General features: G+C 40.7%; 1 protein-coding gene across 4 annotated transcripts in view; it reads left to right on the top strand.

Moving 5' to 3' along the window:
* The window catches only part of SNX31 (sorting nexin 31), an 85,088-nt gene that overhangs the window by 48,621 nt on the left and 14,016 nt on the right, over positions 1-22,451 (top strand). For all 4 annotated transcript variants that reach the window (XM_025265087.3, XM_025265088.3, XM_006055233.4 and 1 more), the window contains 2 exons: positions 10,815-10,907; positions 14,754-14,957. In XM_025265087.3, the coding sequence (XP_025120872.3) occupies positions 10,815-10,907; positions 14,754-14,957 (297 nt within the window). The remainder of the gene's footprint in view (positions 1-10,814; positions 10,908-14,753; positions 14,958-22,451) is intronic.

Raw genomic sequence — 22,451 nt, 5'->3', positions numbered from 1 at the left:
TGAATTGTACACCTCTAGATGGTTAAAATGTTATGCATATTTTAATCACAGTAAATAAACAAATATTTTAAGAGAAGTAGGGTTTGAGGGAAAAGAATTCTACCTCCATTCTAACCATCTCTCCACACTGGCAGCTGACACTCCATCATCTAGGCTAATTTAATAGCCAGGAAAGGACAGCCCTGCTAATCTAAAGTCACAGAAAAACTGAAAGTGAAAGGCACTCAGTCGTGTCTGACTCTTTGCGACCCCATGGACTGTAACCCATTAGGCTCCTCTGTCCATGGGATTCTCCAGGCAGGACTACTGGAGTGGGTAGCCTTTCTCTTCTCCAGGTGATCTTCCCAACTCAGGGATCAAACCCAGGTCTCCTACATTGTAGGTGGATTCTTTACCATTTGAACCACCGGGGAAGCCAATTTAAAGTCACACATGGTCCCTAAATCTCACTTTAGCATAATCTTTTTTTCCTAAACCAACAAGTAGCGTACCTGTCTCCAGGGCCAGCTTCGTAGGAAGTGGCCTGTGAGGCTGCACTGCCCCTTCCCTCCGCGCTCAGAGGGGCCCCAGGTTTGTCTCACTCTCTGCTGTCACATCTTAAAATTCTTAAAGTTTTATAAAAGGACCACATTTTCATTTTGTACTAAGTCCTGCAAATGATGTACTTGGTCTTGCCTTACCCCTGCCCCTCAATGCACAGAGAAGCACGTTTAGAGTTTGGCCTCCTTTCTTTTTCCGATTCATGCGGTGAAGGTTCTGCTTCTCTGTCTGGAGGTCAGCAGATGCTGCCCCTGTGATGTATCACTGGCCACCCCCACCTCAGCCCCCTCACCTCAGCCCCCCTACCTCAGCACCTAAACTGCCCACCTCAGCCCCCCAGCCACCCAGCTCAGCCCCCCACCTCAGTCCCCTCATCTTAGCCCCCCCACCTCAGCACCTCAGCCACCCACCTCAGCACCCCCACCTCAGCCCCCCACTTCAGCCCCCTCACCTCAGCCGCCCACCTCAGCCCCCACCTCAGTCCCCTCATCTTAGCCCCCCCACCTCAGCACCTCAGCCGCCCACCTCAGCCCCCCACCTCAGCTCCCACTTCTTCCTCAGCTCCCTGCCACTGTTCAGCTTCACGGGGCTGCATCTTTGGAGGCCCATCCTTTCCCAGGCATGGTTTAGACAGTTCTGGAGGGAAGTTTGGAAGCTTCTTTTAAGGATTTCCTTGCAATTACCCAACAGTTTATTCTCAAGCCCAGAATGGTGGGTCGAATTCCTGGCCTATTCAAACCCTCCCAAGGTTTGAATAATAAATAAATTATTTATTATTTAATAAATAAATAAATCCCACCTCAGAATAAATCCCACATCCTGACACTTGTTTTATTTTCTCCTTAGCATTTCTCCCATTTCACTATATAAAAATTTTGAGTTACTCTGTCTCTCCCTGCTAGAATGATTTCTCCATGATATTGGGGATTTATTTGTTTACTGCTATTATCTCCAGAAACTAGAACTATTCCTGACATGACCTTAACCTTAAGCCTTTTGGGGGATCCTACATTGTACTAATTGTATGAAATACATTTTCATTTAAGCCTCATAGTAACTCTGTCAGGCAGTTGGTGCTATCTACATTTTTTAAATTAAGTTTATTTATTTGTTTTAATTGGAGGTTAATTGCCTTACAGTATTGTGATGGTTTTTGTCATACATCAGTGTGAATCGGCCATAGGTATACATGTGTCCCCTCCATCCTGGCCATCTTTGTTTTTAAGAAGAAGAAATAAAGTTTGATGACAAAGGATTGAGTAGGCTTAGACATGGAAGATTAGGAAAAGGGATTTAAAAACACATTTGCAGGTGGCTTTTATGTAGCGTGGTTCTAAACTGCTGTACTCTGTAGCTTTTCATAAGCTAAGGCAGAATTGAAGAGAGGGGAGAAGTTTCAGATGTTACTTTAAAAAAAAAAAAAAACAGGTATAATCCTTTTTTAATTTTAACTTTTATTTATTTATTTGTTCTTGGTTGCTGAATCTTCATTGCTGCGTGCAGGCTTTCTCTTAATTGTGGCAAGCAGAGTTACTCTCTCGGAGAAGGCAATGGCAAGCCACTCCAGTACTCTTGCCTAGAAAATCCCATGGATGGAGGAGCCTGGTGGGCTGCAGTCCATGGAGTCGCTATGAGTCCGACGCAACTGAGCGACTTCACTTTCACTTTTCACTTTCACCCAATGGAGAAGGAAATGGCAACCCACTCCAGTGTTCTTGCCTGGAGAATCCCAGGGACGGCAGAGCCTGGTGGGCTGCTGTCTATGGGGTCGCACAGAGTCGGACACAACTGAAGCGACTTAGCAGCAGCAGCAGCAGAGTTACTCTGTAGTTGTGGTGCGTGGACTTCTCGTTGTAGTGGCTTTTCTTGTTGCAGAGCACCGGCCCTAGGCAACAGTAGTTGGGGCTTCAGTGGTTACAGTTCGTGTGCTCAGCAGTCTCAGATCGCAGGCTCTAGAGCGTGGGCTCAGTAGTTGTGATGCATGGGCTTAGTTGCCTGTCGGCATTAGGAATCTTCCCGAATCAGGGACGGAACATGTGTCCCCTGCACTGGCAGGTGGATTCTTATCCACTGGACCACCAGGGAAGTCCCAGACATTGCTTTTAATGAGGTTTGCTAGGACACAAGGAGGGCTTCCCAGATGGGCTAGTGGTAAAGAACCCGCCTGCCAGTGCAGGAGACAAAAGAGACAAGGGTTCGATCCCTGGGTCAGGAAGATCCCCTGGGGGAGGGAATGATAACCCACTCCAGTAGTCTTGCCTGGAGAATCCCACGGACAGAAGAGCTTGGAGGGCCACAGTCCATGGGGGTCACAAAGAGTTGGACACAAATAAGTGACAGTTTCACTTTCTTTCAGGAGACAAGAAAACATTAAAAGAACCTCCTGCAGTAGTTTGGTTATAGCAAAAAAAGGTAAAAGGATGGATTTTGATGCTCTGGTTTGCTAAAGAGCATAGAAGAGGAAAAACACATACTTCCTTAGGTGACTTTTGGTCTTGTTTTCAGCAATTCAATTGCTTTAATTAGATTATTTTTAGCAAGTCTTTATTTTTGGAGTGGTTTGTTATGTAACAACTGATGAAGAGCGGTTCCCTTTAGTAGGATTAGGTGTGTTGTTGATATATGTGTTGAGTCTAATTGTCATTTAAAATCACTTCAGAAAGTATGATTCTGGATGGAAGGGGAGTTACTGCTTACGCAGAGAGGCAAAGGCAGGGTGGCAGGGTTCCCTTTTGTACCAGGAAAGCAAATGTTCATCTTTGAAGACATGACCACAGTTCCATGTTTCACATTTTCTTGCAAAGTGACAACCAAATGCTTTATGTTCACACAGAGAGGAAACTGCTGTGTTTTATACTAAGATTAAGCTAAAGGGCTGCCTAGCACAGGCTGAGCAGTGCCTCTGCAGGCAAGAGAAATCGCCAGATGCCTCAGAAGAAATGAAAGCAATTACCCGCTGGGAGGGATACGCTGCACAGAACTGCCTCGTGGTTCTGTGTCATAATTTATTTGGCAGTCTTTTTTCTTAGTGTCACACAAGATCATGGTATCATAAAATCAGGAGTTTTCAGTTTGACAAAATAGAGCATCATTTGTGTAGAGATCTCCCCCAGTAGACCACCAGCCCCATGCAGGGACCTTGGCTTTTTCGGCACAGGGCAGAGAAGCTGGGTGTGTGACTGAGCAGTCACAGCGGACCCAGCAGCCAGAATGTCACTTAAGGAGTCGCAACCTTCACACCCATTTCTCCTTAGGTGACTTTTAAGAGACTAAGACCATCTAGTAAACAATTTCCATGAAACTCTAAGAAGGCAAATCAAAATATCACTTATTAAATGTTTAATGTTCACTATTGTGCTTTTATGGCTAGAATATAGTTTTCAGCTCATTTCACGTCCTGCTTTGACCCATGCATAATCATGTTCAATGTACTTTTACCCCTGTTACATGAGTTGGAATGTAATTTACCATTTTAAATGTTCCCTGAGGCTTAGCACCACGGTATCCTTGCTGTTACAATACCTTGTTAGTTATGCCCGGTTTGTTTGCCAATGCATCACCTAATTCTAGTATTGTTTCTGTGGGATGGTTTCCAGGGATACAGGGTAACAAGAATTAGGAACTACTAGCATCATACTTAGCAGCAACAGCAGAATCATATGATGTTTATCAATCTTCATTAAGGAGTTGTAAACCAGAGAGAAACTGATGGTGTTTCCTCTTCTTATGGCTTGGGAAAAGATGGTTTCTTGAAAAGCACACTGAACGGTAGTTTCAAAAATGCCTTCTGTCCCTGCTCTGTCAGTGGCTCTCTCCTCTGGGTGACCTTGGACTGGTCACTTATTCCTTCTGGAACTGGAACTACAATGTCTCCCTGTGAAGTGACGAGACTGAACTAACAGTCTCTAAGTGTTCTTCCAGCTTTAACAGACTGGTATTCAAACCTTAGCTCTTTGCCTGGCAAAGTTTTCAAGAAACTATATAGCTGATGTCATAACAACCTCTGCCTTTATCATTTCTCAAATTCGAGTGAAGCTCCTGAGAAATGGAAAGGGGGCCCAAGGCCAGCAGGAGGGAGGGAACCACAACTGCTGCCTCCTTTGGGAAGTCCTCTCTGTCCCCTCCCTCTCTGCCCCCTTGGCATTTTGTTCTGCCCTCCATCGTGGCACTCCCACCCAGTGTTGTGAATGCGGGTTCACATCTGCGTCTCTCTAATTAGACTCTGAATGGCCAAGGGCACAGACTGTGTCCTGGGCGCTTAGGAGACATGAATGAGTGAGAAGCAACCATCCTTTTAAAAAGTGAATGGAAGAAGTCTGGGGAGTTCCTCTGATAAATAATGGTGCCATCATAATTAACCATTAAGAAATACTCTCAATTTTTTTAAAGCTAGTGTGTCTAGCGATGTCCCAGGAGCCAAGTGGATTCCCACAAGGTGTTTACTTCCTTCTTTTCAAAACTTTGAGTGACATTAAACAAAGTGGGGGCTTCCCTCGTAGCTCAGTTGGTAAAGAATCTGCCTGTAATGCAGGAGACCTGGTTCAATTCCTGGGTTGGGAAGATCCCCTCGAGAAGGAAATGGCAACCCATTCCAGTATTCTTGCCTGGAGAATCCCATGGACAGAGGAGCCTGGCTGGCTATAGTCCATGGGATCGCAAGAGTTGGATACGACAGAGCATCTAAACCACAAACAAAGTGGAAGATTGCCTATAAAAATAGAAGTTTCTGGATTTTCTGAAAAATACCGAAGGCTCTTTCCAGTCTGGGCCTACATTTCAGCAGGGCCACCACTGGCCTGGTTACAATTTGTGCAAATTAGAAAAAGGTGCCCCTTCCGCTAGGCAGGTCAAGCCCTGCATCAGGGCGTGTGGTGTGCTGAGGGGAGTGTGGGCTGCCCACTACCCTCCTAATACCCCCATGACCCAACGTGCTCCCTAGCCTTGATCTGTTCTGCCTCAGCCACCCGGAGCTGAGTGGCTGCTGCCTTGTTTAAAAAGGCACACGCTCTCCATGTCTCACTGCTGTAGACTCTGCAGAGAGCACTAGAGTGTGTGTGATTGAAGCTCATGAAAACCGTGACTTATGTGATTTCACGCAATTTTAAAAATTAGGTTCCACATGAGTCTCCGTCAGCCAGTCTTTGGGGAACCATATAACTGAGTAGAGACATTTATCTAAACTTGACTCTCTCACTATCCGGAGTGAGGCATGTATATAATATATTTGAGTGATGACTTGTGAAATCATAATCAGGGTCAAAGGTTTTCAAGGGTAGTAAAACAAAAACATTTATCTTACCTCTCCTGTTGGATATTTAAAGCTCTACATTTGAGAGTCCCAGGTCCTCTAATGATGAATGATGTATCTTTAGTTAGTACTTACCTACTTACCACCACGAATGCTGTTTACCTTGTATATTTAGTCAGGTTTCTCTCTGACATCGTTGCCAGGTTCTAACAGTCCTTACAGGGCTCTAAGATCAAGTGAATTCAGGAAAGAAAAGGTGTTCCTTTCTTCACACCCATGCTAATTCCATTCTTAGCTTAGGTATGGTATCTAAGTTCAGTTTTGAGAACAGTTGACAATAAGGAGAAAGTCTTGCGGTGTGTAGCTGCCTATGTGGTCAAAATTCAGTGTCTCGGGCAATAGGAGGAGGGCTTGGTAGAGTAGTCAGATCCGAGTTTTAATCCAACCGTTGCCGCTTACTTACTGGATTGTCTTGAAAGTTATAACATCTCTGGATCTTGATTTTATCCATCTCTAAAATGGGGGTAAATGTTCCTAACCCACAGAACCATTTGGAAAAAGTCAATGAGAAAACTTATCTTAAAAAGGTCTCAACAAATAGTAGTTATTTTTCTTCTCCTCTTTAAATCCATCTCCTTTTCCCCAACTTCAATAGTAATATCAAAATGTATTCAGCTTTTCTTTCTCCTCTTGGAGCTAAGGCATACCCTGTCCCTCAGTGATACGAGGGACATAACATATAGACGTACATTCAGACTAAGGTATATACTATCATATACTATATTATATTCATATACTATATTCAGTATATTCATGCTATATTCAGACTATCATATACTAAGGCATAAAGTACCTGATAGCAAAGAATTGTTTGTGGGTTTGCTGTATGTAAGACGTTGCACAAGATACACTGGGGTAAGGACTCTGGTTCTTCTCTAGAAGGGTTAGCAGTTTGAGGGCCAGTGGAAAACTCCATTAAATAAAGCATGATGTCAGCTAGTGATAAAGAACCCACCTGCCAATGCAGGAGACATAAGAGATGTAGATCTGATCCCTGGCTCGGGAAGATCCCCTGGAGGAGGGCATGGTAACCCACTCCAGTATTCTCGCCTGGAGAAGCCCATGGACAGAGGAGACTGGGAGGCTACAGACCACAAGGTCGCAAAGAGCTGGACACAACTTAAGCGACGTAGCACAGCACACACGGTCAGCATAGCACAGGCAGCTGATGAGATGGAAAGCTGATCTCAGAGCCTGTCCTGGGGCCAGGAAGGATAAAGGGGAAGGGGAGGCTGCATGCCAGGAGAAGAGGGGAAGAGCACAGGAAGAGCTGCTGAGGGCTTCAGGAAATCCAGGGGGCGTCTGTCTTCAGTGAGTTCTGGCATGGAGACCAGTGTTGTTCGGCTTGAACCTGCAGTGCAGATTAGGACAGGGGACTGAGCAGCCCGTCAGGGAGTCAGAGTTTGAGAACATTTGCTGGTGGCAGTTGCTCAAAGCCCAGCCAACAGGGCCTAATAGTGTATTCACTTCTCATTGTTTTTCAGTTATAAAATTTGTTTTCATTTTATAAAAATGTGCAGATATGGAAGGACTCAAAAACAAAAGTAAACATCATCCCAAATCTTATATCAACCATACATATAAACTCTTAACTTTTTCAGTGTTTTTACTTCATAGACTATTAATTCATTGCACTCATGTGCACATCCATTTTTCTTGACTGCTAAGTGTATATACAAGGTCTTTGGGGCTTGGTTTATATTTGTTTTTTTGTTTTATAAAAATCAGGACCTGATTACTATGCCCTTATTTTGTAACTTGACATGTTTTCATGTACCAATGCCTCATAGACTTTTCCCATGTTGTTAAATATTTTATATAATTTTAAATAGTAGCATAACCTATTATTTGATTGTACCTAAACTCTGTCACCTATATTGGCGCATTTATTAATAGTACCTACTTCATAAGGTGCTGTGAGGATTGACCTTTTTCTTTATAGGGGAGGAGCTCTAAAATAATAAAAATTTATTTTCTTACAGTTCCATAGGTCAGAAGTCTGAAATCAAGGTATTGGCAGGGCCATGTTCCCTCTGAAGGTGCTAGGGGGGTTTCTGTTCCTTGTCTCTTTCATCTACTGGTGGCCTCAAGCATTCCTTGGGTGGAAGACTACTCAGCCATGAAAAAGATGAAATTGTGCCATTTGTGACAACGCCAATGGACCTTGAGGGTATTTTGCTAAAATAAGTTAGATGGAGAAAGACAAATGCTGTATGATTTCATCAAAATATAAATTAAATAATAAATAAATAGTATAATAAAATTAATGAACAAACCAAACCAAACAGAAGCAAACAAGTAGATACCGAGAACAAAGTAGTAGCTACCAGAGAGGGGAGGGGCTGGGGTTGATTTTTGTTTTAGAGCAATTAGAACATTGCCTGACACACAGTAAGCATTATACATATGTTTGCCACAATTTATAGTTGAAAATTTTTCAATATTAAAAGTGGTAGTAGTAATAGCCTGAGTGAACTCCGGGAGCTGGTGATGGACAGGGAGGTTTGGCGTGCTGCGATTCATGGGGTCACAAAGAGTCGGACACGACTGAGCGACTGATCTGATCTGATCTGATCTGAGTAATAGCCTTATTAATACATTTTTCTTTATCTGTGTTTATCATTCCTGTAGATGCTTTTAGATTTAAATACCAAACTATCTCCATAAAGTTGTACCAGGTTAAATTGCATCAGATCTATATGAGCTTCCTATTTCTTCAACCCCTTGCCAACTCTGAATGTTATATATATATTTGTCTTCACATTGCCATTCTTTGGCATTGCCTTTCTTTGGGGATTGGAATGAAAATTGACGTTTTTCCAGTCCTGTGGCCATTGCTGGGTTTTCCAAATTTGCTGGTATATTGAGTGCAGCACTTTCACAGCATCATCTTTTAGGATTTGAAATAAATCAACTGGAATTCCATCACCTCCACTAGCTTTGTTCATAGTGATGCTTCCTAAGACCCACTTGACTCCACATTCCAGGATGTCTGGTTCTAGGTGAGAGATCATACCATCGTGGTTATCTGATCACACCATTCTTTGAGCCAAAGAATGCTCTAATTATTGCATAATTGCACTCATCTCACATGCTACCAAAGTAATGCTCAAAATTCTCCAAGCCAGACATCAACAGTATGTAAAACATGAACTTCCAGATGTTCGCTGGTTTTAGAAAAGGCAGAGGAACCAGAGATCAAATTTCCAACATTTTCTGGATCATAGAAAAAGCAAGAGAGTTCCAGAAAAACATCTACTTCTGCTTTATTGACTATGCCAAAGCCTTTGACTGTGTGGATCACAACAAACTGTGGAAAACTCTTAAAGAGATGGGAATACCAGACCTCCTGACCTGCCTCCTGAGAAAACTGTATGCAGGTCAAGAAGCAACAGTTAGAACTAGACATGGAACAACAGACTGGTTCCAAATAGGAAAAGGAGTACGTCAAGGCTGTTTACTGTCACCCTGTTTATTCAACTTATTTGAAGAGTACATCATGAGAAACACTGGACTGGATGAAGCACATGCTGGAATCAAGATTGCCAGGAGAAATATCAATAACCTCAGATATGCAGATGACTCCACCCTTATGGCAGAAGGTGAAGAAGAACTAAAGAGCCTTTTGATGAAAGTGAAAGAGGAGAATGAAAAAGTTGGCTTAAAACTCAGCATTCAGAAAACTAAGATCATGGCATCTGGTCACATCACTTCATGGCAAATAGATGGGGAAACAATGGAAACAGTGAGAGACTTTATTTTCTTGGGCTCCAAAATCACTGCAGATGGTAATTGCAGTCATGAAATTAGAAGACACTTACTCCTTGGAAGAAAAGTTATGATCAAATTAGAGAGCATATTCAAAAGCAGAGACATTACTTTGCCAACAAAGGCCCATCTAGTCAAAGCTATGGTCTTTCCAGTAGTCATGTATGAATGTGAGAGTTGGACTATAAAGAAAATTGAGTGCCGAAGAATTGATGCTTTTGAACTGTGTTGTTGGAGAAGACTCTTGAGAGTCCCTTGGACTGCAAAGAGATCCAACCAGTCCATCCTAAAGGAAATCAGTCCTGAATATTCATTGGAAGGACTGATGCTGAAGCTGAAACTCCAATACTTTGGCCACCTGATGCAAAGAATTGACTCATTGGAAAAGACCCTGATGCTGGGAAAGATTGAAGGTGGGAGGAGAAGGGGCCGACAGAGGATGAGATGGTTGGATGGTATCACCAATTCAATGGACATGAGTTTGAGTAAGCTCCGGGAGTTGGTGATGGACAGGGAAGTCTGGTGAGCTGCAGTCCATGGGGTCACAAAGAGTAGGACACGACTGAGTGACTGAACTGAACTAATGGATCTTCACCAAGTTGAGAGGCAAACAGATTCTTTGATTACTAGTGAGGTTCAATCTGTATTTGTCATTTGGAATTCCTTTTTATTAATTGCTGATACATAGCATTTCTTCATTTTCCTATTAGAGGTATTTATATTTTTACTATTGCTTTACGTAAATAAGATTAACTCTTTGCCACATATGATGCAGTTTTGCCTTGGTTTGCCATTTTCTTCTTAGTTTTATTCTTGGAGGCTTATTATTTTTATGTAATTATATATTCACTGTATGTTATTTGTCTTTGTAGCTTAGAAAGGTATTTCCTATTGATAAGATAAAAATACTCACTTTTACTTTCTTCTGGTTCTTTTATGGTTTTTACATTTGAATCTTTAACCTATCTGTGTTTATTTGATTGGGTGGTGTGGGGAAAGAGAAAATTTTATTTTCTTTTCCAAGTGCTACCAGTTGTACCCAAACCATTGTACCCACACCCAATTAATTTTAAATGTAACCTTTATAACCTGCTAAATCCTTATATATGCCCACTTGGGTTTCATACACGAGTATATTTTTGTTAGGTTAATTCATTTCTGTTAAGTTTGCTAATTTTACAACTTATATTGTTTTAAGGCAATACAGGACATTGAAAAACAATGGGCCAAACCCACAGAGGTGCAGAGGCAGAAATTAGAGGCTCTCCAGAAAGAAGACAACCAAACAAAGGTGAATGAAATATTGCACCAAGAGAAATCTCTTGGAAGGGAGTTAGAGAAACATATTGGAATTCAGCTATTTCTGTAATTTATAAACCCATCAAGCACTAAAAATGGGGCTTAAAAATGAGAATACCTTCATTGATTTTTCTTATTATAAAATTAATAAAGTCTTATTGTTTAAAGATTCTAAAAATACAATATAGTGTGCGTCCTTTGCCAAGTTAATTAATATAGACCCTCAACATTATTTTTAATGATGCAGAGTATTCCATTTTATGATTATGTTATCATTTAGCTAACCAATTTCCTATTATTGGAAGTCAGATTGTTTCCAGGATTTGCTTCTATAAATCACTGTGGCAGCAAGCACCACGAGGCCCAGGACTGAGTCTATCTAATTTATATAATACATACTCTGTGTTCCCAACACCTGGTATGGTTCCTGGCTGAAGGTCCCTGAACACAGCAGCCAACATCATCTGTCTTGAATCCATGTTCTATTATTCTTCACATTATTTCTAAATGTTCATTTTTAAAACTTCCATAAAGATGGTACAGTACCAACGGACATACCCCCAAGAAATATATGAGTCTGAAAAGTTATATTTTAACAGAAGAAATGGTCTTTGCTTCATTGTATTATCTTTTTTAAAAAAACCTTTATACTTTACCAATGCTCCTCACCAAAGCACTGATTTTGAAGAAAATGCAAATAAAATTTAGGTAACTCATTTATACTTAGGTTGATATAGAAAGCCATCCTTCAAAGTCACCATATTTTTAGAATTTTATTGATGAGTTGCAAAAAAAAAAAAAAGAAAAAAAAAAAAAGGGAAAAAGCATATACTGCCATGATTTAGTATTTTCCCCCTTGGTATACTGAGAATTTGGAGAAGGAAATGGCAACCCACTCCAGTATTCTATTCTTGCCTGGAGAATCCCAGGGACAGAGGAGCCTGGTGGGCTGCCGTCTATGGGGTCGCACAGAGTCGGACACGACTGAAGCAACTTAGCAGCAGCAGCAGCATACTGAGAAATCTTCCCAGGTGGCTCAGATGGTAAAGAATCTTCCCTAGGTTGGGAAGATTCCCTCGAGAAAGGAATGGAAACCCATCCCAGTATTCTTGCCTGGAGATTCCCATGGACAGAGGAGCCTGGAGGGCTACAGTCCACAGGGTTGCAAAGAATCTGACATGACTGAGCGACTAACACTTTCCCACTTTCCCATTGGTGTTCCATTACAGCTTTGTCTCAGAAATTTTGGAGTTCAGTTTCTCTGAGTGTTTGCAAATTTTTATACTTACAGCTTTTATTTTGATGAATATCATGTTGCTATTGCTTTGCACACAGTTCCCAATTCTAAGGACATTTCTGATCTATAAACTTCTTAGTTTAGTAAGAACGTTGTTTTTAACCATGCTGCTATGCTCTAACAAAATTTGTGTTTTTGCCATAGAACAAAGTATATTTTCTATGGTTGAATGTTTTACATCATTTTACCATACTATTTTAATAGTGCTCTTTAAAAACTCTCACTTTGAGTGCATGAATTTAGTCCTCTAAATTTTCTTTGCATTTTGTTTGAAGTCAATGCTTTAGTAGATGGCTAAATATAAAGAATAAAAAAGATAACACAATTAAGGAGAGGCCATTTATTTTGTTAAAATATGTCTTATTTGTCAGACTCACATGTACTGCTTCAGGACAGGGTATGGGTAAGGTGTTTTGTTTTTTTTTTTCACTTGGAAAAAACGGAACCATTATTCAAGTTAACAAATGATTTTTCTCTTGAAGCATCTAAGAATACTGTTATTAAAACCAATGTTATTTAAGTGTTTGTAAAAGTTCTCCTGCTAATGGAGTCAACACATTAACAACTTTTGGTTTACTTTATGTACATGTACAAGAAAACTTGGAATTGAAAATGAGTGAAACTAACTTAAAGGAGCAGTCATTTGATCTAAATCAGAGAGAGACTGAACTATGGTCCCTGGGCCACTGTTTGTGTAAATAAAGCTTTATTGGCACATAGCCACACTCACTCATGTATGTATTGTCAAGTGGGGATTTTGTGCTAGAGCATTAGAGGTGGGTACTGGCAACAGTGCTCATATGCCCACAGAATTGAAGATATTTACTACACGGCTCTGCAGGTAAGTTTGCCAAATGCTCATATACCTTCTGCAGTTCTACGTGTTAAATTATCTTGTTCAGGTACTTCTTAAAAGAACAAATTTCAGAAATTCCATGGTGGGTCCATGGTTAGGACTTGGCACTTTCACTGCCATGGCCTGGGTTCAACCCCTGGTTGGGGAACTTAGATCCTGCAAGTTGTGTGATGTGTCCAATAAGAAAACAAAACTCATTTTCAAGTAGATAATCCTTTTAGATTTCTGTCCTCTACTTTTCACACAGGCAGTAATATCAGTACTCCCCGCCCACCTCATTTTGAATGGCAGGTGCCAGCTAGCATTTTGAGCAAGTTACTTATTGATCACCAACTTCCTAGAGAAATGGAGCTTAACTTTTAATGAAAAACACTTTCACCTCTTTTAGAGCACTGCAGCCAAGAGTGTATTACAGTTTATTACAAATTTTTTGTGTTACCAAAGAGTAAAATAAACAATTAAGGATTTATACCATATAATACAAAAGAAGTTTTGTAGCAAGAGCCATGAAACTACTCTAAATGCTTAGTGGCAGGATTACTCAGCCCCTGTCCCCACCACACAGGTAACATCTACCCACCTCCTGTCATTTCTGATGTCTCCCACTGACCCAAAGGGAGGTCTGGCAGCTGAACGCACCTCCTAAGTTGAATGCATGGGCCTCAGTGCAATGAGCTGGTCCGACACGTGGCTAGGAGGGACAGGAGCCTGGAATCCTTCCGCCACCTGGTACCAAGAGTCGCCCGTCCCTCACGGCGTTTCCCTTTATCAAAGAGCGTTCACGTAGCCCTCAAAGGGAGGTGTAAGTTACCTTGCTTCAGGAAAGGATTGGGAAAGAGCCAGGTTGTTGCTGAGTGGCCTTATTTCTGATTTAACCATGTGGTGAGGTGTCAACTACCTTCTCTGAACACACATCTTCCACCGCGTCAGATCAGACCATGGTGTAGGCTGGAAGAACAAAGTGGAGGTCACTGAACTGATAGCAGGTTACTTGAAGGCAGTCGCCAATGATCACTTTGTCAAAAGGTCCTCAATAGACATTAGCAGGACAGGATGCCAGGACCACAGGTGTGACCTGCAGCTGTCCTCTGTTCTTCAGTAACAACAGAAGCAGAGGGAAAAGCTAAACCTTAAACATCACCAACATTCCATTGGCACTTTGGGGCTGTGAAACTCGACTTAGCAGACTCACTCTTGCCCTCACTTCATTGCCATTTCCAACACCTTTGTCTCTGACAGTGAATACCACCAGCATATAAAGCAGCCTGTAAAAATTTGATCTCAGCTTAGTTGTTTTTCTTGTTAAACACAGCATCTTAAACATTCACTTTTTGTTTATTCTGCTGCTCTAATCTACTGAGAGAATCATAACTACTCATTCGATGACATCCTACTCTTTTCTTCCTTCATCGTTCACACACTGAATATTTTATTTCCACTATGTCTGAACCCTGTAAAAAGAGCAGGGACATGATGGTCAACAAGGAGGCACATGCCAGGAACTCGGGCAGCCCTGTCAGCACACAAGGCGTGGTCTTCATCTGCGTCATCCGGAAGAAAAAGGCGCTTTCACTGTGACTCCATTCCAGGTGTTGTGTTAGAATGGCAGTAGCTTCTGACATGAGATTTTTCATCCGCTTCAAGCAGTCTTTTGCTTCCTCCATCCCCACCCCGCTTTGGAGCAGTTTTTGGAGCTCGCCCGGGAGGTCCGGCACTATGGATACGTGCAGCTGGAACCCTGCACCTGTGACCACCCAGAACCCGGCTGCCAGGCCCTTCTTTCCATCGGCAATAATGAGATCAGCTGCTGCATAACCCTGCCTGATAACCAGACCCAGGACGTCATTTTCCAGATGGACAGAGTGAAGTGCTGGCAGGTCACTTTCCTTGTGAGTATCTTGGCACCTTGCCTTTCCCACCATTTAAAGCCTTCATCCATGATTTTAAAAATCCTAGTGTGTTTGGATGACAGTGTTGGTATCAGGGAGACAGGTTTGCCATTTGAATCAGTACCTTGAGTGGACTGGCATCTAAGCCACAGTAAGCATCATAAAATCCCATGAACAGAGAAGCCTGGTGGGCCACAGTCCATGGGGTTGCAGAGAGTCGGACACCACTGAGCACGCACAAAGCATCACCTACTAATAAAACCTACCTGTTATCTGGTACAAGTTCCTCACTCTTGCTGTAGAGACCCTCCTCTTCTCACCTTGCAACAGCAGACTTCTCTACTGCTTGAAGGGTATCTAAAGTAGTAACAACATGTAGAAATAACAGCTACCATTTACTGAACACTTAATACGTGCTCAGTACCAACAAGATCTCTATGCTTGGGAACTGGATGCTGCCCAGCAGAGCTATTCTTTTTTTTTAATTTTTATTAAAAAAATTAATTAATTTATTTTAATTGGGGATACTTTACAATATTGTGATGTTTTTTGCCATACATCAACACTAATCAGCCACGGGTATACATGTGTCCCCCCATCCTGAACCCCCCTCCCACCTCCCTCCCCACCCTATCCCTCTAGGTTGTTCCAGAGCACTAGCTTTGGGTGCCCTGCTTCATGCATCAAGCTTGCACTGGTCACGTGTTTTACATATGGTAATATACATGTTTCAATGCTACTCTTTCAGATCATCCCACCCTCGCCTTCTCCCACAGAGTCCAAAATTCTGTTCTTTACACCTGTGTCTCTTTTGCTCTCCTGCCTGTAGGATTGTCGTTACCGTCTTTCTAAATTCCACAAATATGCATTAATATACAGTATTTGTCTTTCTCTTTCTGACTTACTTCACTGTGTATAATAAGCTCTGGTTTCATCCACCTCATTAGAACTGACTCAAATGTGTTCTTTTTTTATTTATAGCTGAGTGATATTTCATTGTGTATATGTAACACAACTTTCTTATCCATTCATCTGCCAATGGACATCTAGGTTGCTTCCATGTCCTAGCTATTGTAAATAGTCCAGCAGAGCTACTCGTAAGGATCTCTGGCATCACACCTGCATTGCCATGTCCTTCTAAGAGAGAGCTTTCTGACCAGACTTACTGAGTGCTTACTTTGTACCAGCTATGCTAGGCAATGACACATATGCTATTTAATTCTTTTTTTTTTTTTCATTAAGAGGAAAACAAAGGTCAATATTTATAAAAAGTAATTAGCATTTCTTAATTAAGTTCTTAAATATAACCCAGTGAGCTAAGAGGCATTATCCCATTTACACAGGAAATGGAGATTAACTAGTAGAGAACAAACCCTACTAAAGCAACCATGACATCCAGCTACTAAATCCATGAAACCCATGGGGATTTTTTTAGCTGGCTCAGTACTGTGAGGGCAGAGAGACAGGCCTGTCTGCAGCATTTGATACATCAATCATGTCTTCCTTTTCACAACTGCCCCTGCTTCCTCCTCTAATTTTGTGGGCTGCCTCTCCCTGTGACCACTCCTGAAATGCTGGTGTTTCCTGGGGTTCCATTTCTAGAATCTCTCCTCTACTTATCTCCTAAAGTCAGTTTCCCAGATGACTGTCAAAGGTCCAGTATTTCCTACCACATTCTTGACATCTTCGCCAAGTGATTCAGACACCTCAAGGTCAACCTTTCCCCAAACCAGACTCATCCTTTCCCATATGCCCAACCTAGGGTTCTTCCTCCTGTGTTCCCTGTCTTGATAAATAGGATTTCCACCACTACCCCTAGTTGCCAAATCAGCAATCTTGAAATTACCCCTAACTTTTATCTTATCTTACATTTTTAATTGCTGATGCAGACAGACCTATCTGTTCTATGACACGGGTGGTGGTGGTGGTGTTCAGTCACTAAGTCGTGTCCGACTCTTTGCAACCCCATGGACTGCAGCACACCAGGCTTCCCTGTCCTTCACTGTCTCCTGGAGTTTGCTCTCATTCATGTCCACTGAGTCGATGATGCTATCCAACCATCTCATCCTCTGCCGGCCCCTTCTCCTTTTGCCTTCAATCTTCTCCAGCATCAGGGTCTTCTCCAGTGAGTCAGCTCTTTGCATCACCCTATGGCACTGCTGTCCTTCAAGATTCTCCTTTTCTCTCTGCCCTCATGTCTTGATCTCAACATTTGCTGCCTGGATGAAATCCCACAGCCTCCTAACCCTTCTCACTGCCCCACTCTTACCCTCTTGGGGTCAGAAGAATAAAACACATCATATGATTTCAGTCCCTTTAAACTATGGGAACTTGTTTTGTGGCCAACGTTTGGTATATCTTGAAATGTTCGGTGTGCACTCGAGAAGAATGTATATGCTGCCACTGTTGACAATGCGTATGTTGCCCTAACTCTAACCCTATAAATATCAATTCGTCAAGTAGTTAATGACGTTCAAGTCTCCTCTATCCGTACACATTTCTCTCTACTTGTTCTATCAGCTATTGTGAGGAGTGTTAGAATCTTCAAATATAATTGTAGATTTGTCCATTTCTTTAAATTTTGTCAGTTTTTTCCTTCTTGTCTTCTATAGATTATTTTATTATTTAGACATTCATTTGTTCCATTGTTTTTTTATCCACGCCTTTTAAATTTATGGTTACTTGAGTCTTTAATATACATCTTTTTAACTTATTACAGTCTACTTTTGAGTATTACATCATTTCACAAAAAGTTTAAAAACTTTACAACAGTTGAACCTCGGCTTGCCCCTTCTGTCCTTTGTGGTATTTGTTGCCATACATTATTCCTACATATATTATAAACCTCATACTGTATTATAATTATTTTTGCTTTCAATAGTTAATTATTTTTAATTAAAAGGTAAACTTTTAATTTTGATATAATTATAGATTCATATGTAGTCAAAAGAAATGGTACAGAGATTTTGCATACACTTTACCCACTTTTCTTCAATTATTACATCTTTCGAAACTAGAGTACATTATCACCACCCATGCTGCTGACGTTGATACGATGAAAAGTTGAGACATTTCCATCATCACAAGGATCCTTCATGTTAGCTTTTTATAGCTGCATCCACTTACTCCCACTCTCATCCCTCTTGAACCCCTGGCAACCCTAACCTGTTTGCCATTTTCATATTGTGTCATTTCAAGAATATTTTATAAAGCTTTTGGAAGTAATGGATTATTTATGACTTGATTGTGGTGATCATTTCATGGATACATGCATATGTCCAAACTCTTCAAATTGTGTACATTAAATATGTGCAGTTTTTTTGCACGTCAATTATAACCTCAGTTAGAAAAAACAAACACTCACACACATAAAACAAGGTTATGCACCAGTCAGTTGATGAAGATATTGTGACCTAACCCTATATTTCCCCTTGGACTGTGTATCAGAACTCACTAATGCAGTGTTTGTGGTAACTATAGAACATAGCTAGTGTGAACAACAAGAATTGACTGTGTTTAGGAGGTAAACATAAAATAAAAGCAAGGAATTTGTTACCTTAAAAAATAAAAGAATGTTCAGTTCAGTTCAGTTCAGTCGCTCAGTCGTGTCTGACTCTTTGCCACCCCATGAATCGCAGCATGCCAGGCCTCCCTGTCCATCACCAACTCCTGGAGTTCACTCAGACTCACGTCCATCGAGTCAGTGATGCCATCCAGCCATTTCATCCTCTGTCGTCCCCTTCTCCTCCTGCCCCCAATCCCTCCCAGCATCAGTCTTTTCCAATGAGCCAACTCTTCGCATGAGATGGCCAAAGTACTGGAGTTTCAGCTTTAGCATCATTCCTTCCAAAGAAATCCCAGGGCTGATCTCCTTCAGAATGGACTGGTTGGATCTCCACACAGTATGTAGTCTTTGGGAATTTTTTTTACTCAGCATAATTCTTTGGAAACTCATTCAGCTTGGTGTGTATATTTCAGTAGTTTGTGTCTTTTGGCAGCTGAGCAATGTTCCATGGTATAGAACAGCCACAATTTTTTAAAACACTCACCCAAAGAAAGGTATCTGGTTGTTTCCAGTTATTAGCTATTATGAATAAAGCTTCTATAAATATTGATTCATAGGTTTTTGTCTGAGCACAAGTTTTCATTTCTCTGGGATAAATGCCTAGGAGTGTAGTTGCTGGAAGTTGCGTGTTTAATTTTTTAAGAAACTGCCAAATTGTTTTCAAGGGAGCTGAGCCAATTTATTATACATTCCCACCAGCAATGTATGAGCAAGCCAGTCTCTCTACTTTCTCATCAGCATTTGGTATTGTCATTATTTTTTATTTAGTCATCCTGACAAGTGTGTATTGGTATTCAATTATGATTTTAATTTGCCTTTCCCTCATGGCTAACGATGTTGAACATCTTTTCATGTGCTTATTTACCATCTGGGTATCTTCTTAGGTGATATGTCTTCATAATTTCTTCCATTTTCCAATTGGATTTTTTGTTTACTATTGAGTTCTGAGAGCACGTACATTCTAGATATTAGTCCTTTTTTGGATATGTGGCTTGCTAGTATTTTCTCTCACTTTGTAGTTTTTCATTCTCTTCACAGGGTCTTTTGCAGAGCGAAAGACTTTAATTGTGATGAAGTTGTTTTTCTTTATTGTGTTTTTGGTGTCAAGTCTAAATTCTTTGCCCAAGTTCCGTTTTTCGCTTATGGAAGTACAATTGCTCCAGGACCATTTATTGCAAAGACTATCTTTCTTCAGTTGAATTGCTGTCATACCTTTGTAAAAACTCAGTTGGAAAAAAAAAATCAGTTGGGCACATTTGTGTGGGTCTAGTTCTGTTCCATCGATCTTTGTGTAGACACACAGAGGGAGGCATAGATCCCTCTACCAATACCACATCATCATTCTCTTCTTCTGCAACAGCTTTATCAAGATATTATTCACATTCCACACAATATAAAGTGTACAACTCAGTAGCTCAGTATATTCAGAGTTGTGTAACCATCACCACAGCCAATTTTAGAATACCTCAAAAAGAAGCTCCATACCCTTTACTTGTTACTTCCTTGTCACCAGGCCTAGGAAACCACTACTTTACTTTCTGCCTCTATAGATTTGCCTGTTCTGAACTTAGCATATTAATGGAATCATACATGGTGCTTGTGAATGTTTGTTTGTTTTTTTTTGAGAGGGAAACCCAAACAGAGACCAGAGGTCTTGCTAAGTTGAGGAGAAAGAGATAAAAATCTGTGAAGTGGTGGTTAGAATTTATGGGATAAAAGACTAAAGACAAGGGTTTTACATAGAGCAAGAGCTCCAGAGAGCATCTTTCAAATCTTTTGGCTAAATAATGATTTGTGCATGTGTGGGCAATGGACAAATCTGCATCTGGGAAGTCTGGGGAAAGAACCACTGAAAAGCAGCAGGTTGAACAATTCCAAAAGCAGGTTGAACAACTAAAAAAAAAAACATACTGATGTTTTTACTTAACATTATGTTTCCAGGGTTCATTCTTGTTATAGCATATATCTGTATTTATTCCTTTTTATGGTCAAATAATATTCCATTGTACAGATATATCCACTTGTACATTGATGGTTGTTTCTACCTTTTGACTGTTTTAAATTATGCTACTATGAACATTTGTGCATATGTTTTTTTATGTGGACATAGGTTTTCGTTTCTCTTGGTTATATACCGAGGAGTGGAATTGCTGGTAATTCTACTATAGTGGTTAACTTTTATGGTTAACTTTTTGAGGAAAGTCCAGACTGTCATTTACAGTGTCTTCTCCATTTTATATCCCCACCAGTAGCATAAGAGGATTCCAACTTCCCCATATCCTTGCCTATACTTGTTATTATCTTTTTTTTTTTAATATGGCCATTCTAATGGATGTTAAATAGTATCTCATTGTGGTTTTATTTCAGTCTTTTTTCTCTCTGTGCTTAATTTTGGGTAGTTTCTGTTGTCATGATTTCAAGGTTATCAACCTTCTGTAGCATATAATGTGTTTTCCCATTCGTTATAATTTTATTTCTACTATTATACTTTATTTTTCATCTCTAGAAGGCCATTAAGGTCTCTTCTATATCTTCCATTTCTCTCCTTATCATGCTATTTTTTCTAAATTTTTGAGTGTGTGGAGCATATTTAAAATAACTGTTTTTATATTATGGTCTACTAATTCCATCAGCTCTGACATTTCTATTGATTGATTTTTCTCCTATTTGCAGAGTACGCTTATCTCATACTTTGCACACCAGGTAATTTATTATGGTATGCCAAACACTGTGAATTTTACATTGTTGAATGCTGGATTTTATTGTATTCCTTTAAAGAAGATTGAATTTTGTTCTGTCACACAATTAAATTACTTGGAATTAGTTTTATTTTTTTGAGACTTGCTTTTAAACTTTCTTAAGGCAGATCAAGAGAAGTCTGGAGGACTAATTTAGTACTTTACTTAATAGCTACTGTTCTTAGAGTTCTCCATGTCTTGTTTATTACGCTATCTCTACTCAGGTTGATAGAAACTATTTCCAGGCTGGTTTAAGAGCTTTTGGAATCGTTCAACCTGCTGCTTTTCAGTGGTTCTTTCCCCAGACTTCCCAGATGCAAATTTGTGCATCTCCCACGCATGCACAAATCATTATTTAGCCAAGAGATTTGAAACCTTTGTCTTTAGTCTTCTATCCCATAAATTCTAACCATCACTTCACAGATTTTGGTCTCTTTCTTACCAACTTAACAAGACCTCTGGACTCTGGGTTTCCCTCCGTGTACTGAATCTTGGAAACTCCTCCGGGCAGTAAACTGGGTAACTACAGGGCTCACCTTACTTGTTTTCTGCTTCTCAGGGTTGACAGTTCTGCTTTCTCTGCTGTTCTATGTCTGAAAACAGCTGTTTCTCAGTTCAGTTTTTTACATTGATGCTGCCAGACCCATAGTTCTAAAATACAAATTTGTGTTATTATTCAGCTTTTAAAATCTTTTAACAAAATGGCCTGTTGCCCTTAAGATAAAGTTCAGACTCCTTTGCTTAGCTTGTAAAACCTGTAACAGCCAGGGCTCTTTTGGTAGCAAATAGTAGAAACCGATACTTCTGGCTCTAGTGGGGGGAAAAAAAAAGGATTTATTAGAGGGGTATGAGATAATGCACTGATTTAAAGGAAAGGGTGGAAAAAAAAAAAAAAAAAAAGACTGAAATAGAGGCTCAGGATAACCAGGAACCAGAGGAGCTCAAGATTTCTAGAAAACAGGGATTCTTTATCAGGACCTGCTCTTTGGATCCTCTGCCCTAGAATCAAATGAGAGACCCAGAGTATCTATCCAGTTGGCTTGAGCTTGGGGCACGTGCCACCCTCCAGGAGGGCAGCATTTCCTGACTGTCCTAGCTTGAGAGCCACAGTGAAAAGTTTTTCCCAAGGGAATTTGAAACTCTAGTACCAGAAGAAAAAGTGATCGATGCTGTAAAGCAAAAATCACAGGT

The sequence above is a fragment of the Bubalus bubalis genome, chromosome 15 (genome assembly GCF_019923935.1).
Source record: "Bubalus bubalis isolate 160015118507 breed Murrah chromosome 15, NDDB_SH_1, whole genome shotgun sequence".
Lineage (NCBI taxonomy): Eukaryota > Metazoa > Chordata > Mammalia > Artiodactyla > Bovidae > Bubalus > Bubalus bubalis.
This window is presented reverse-complemented; position numbering and strand designations above follow the sequence as displayed.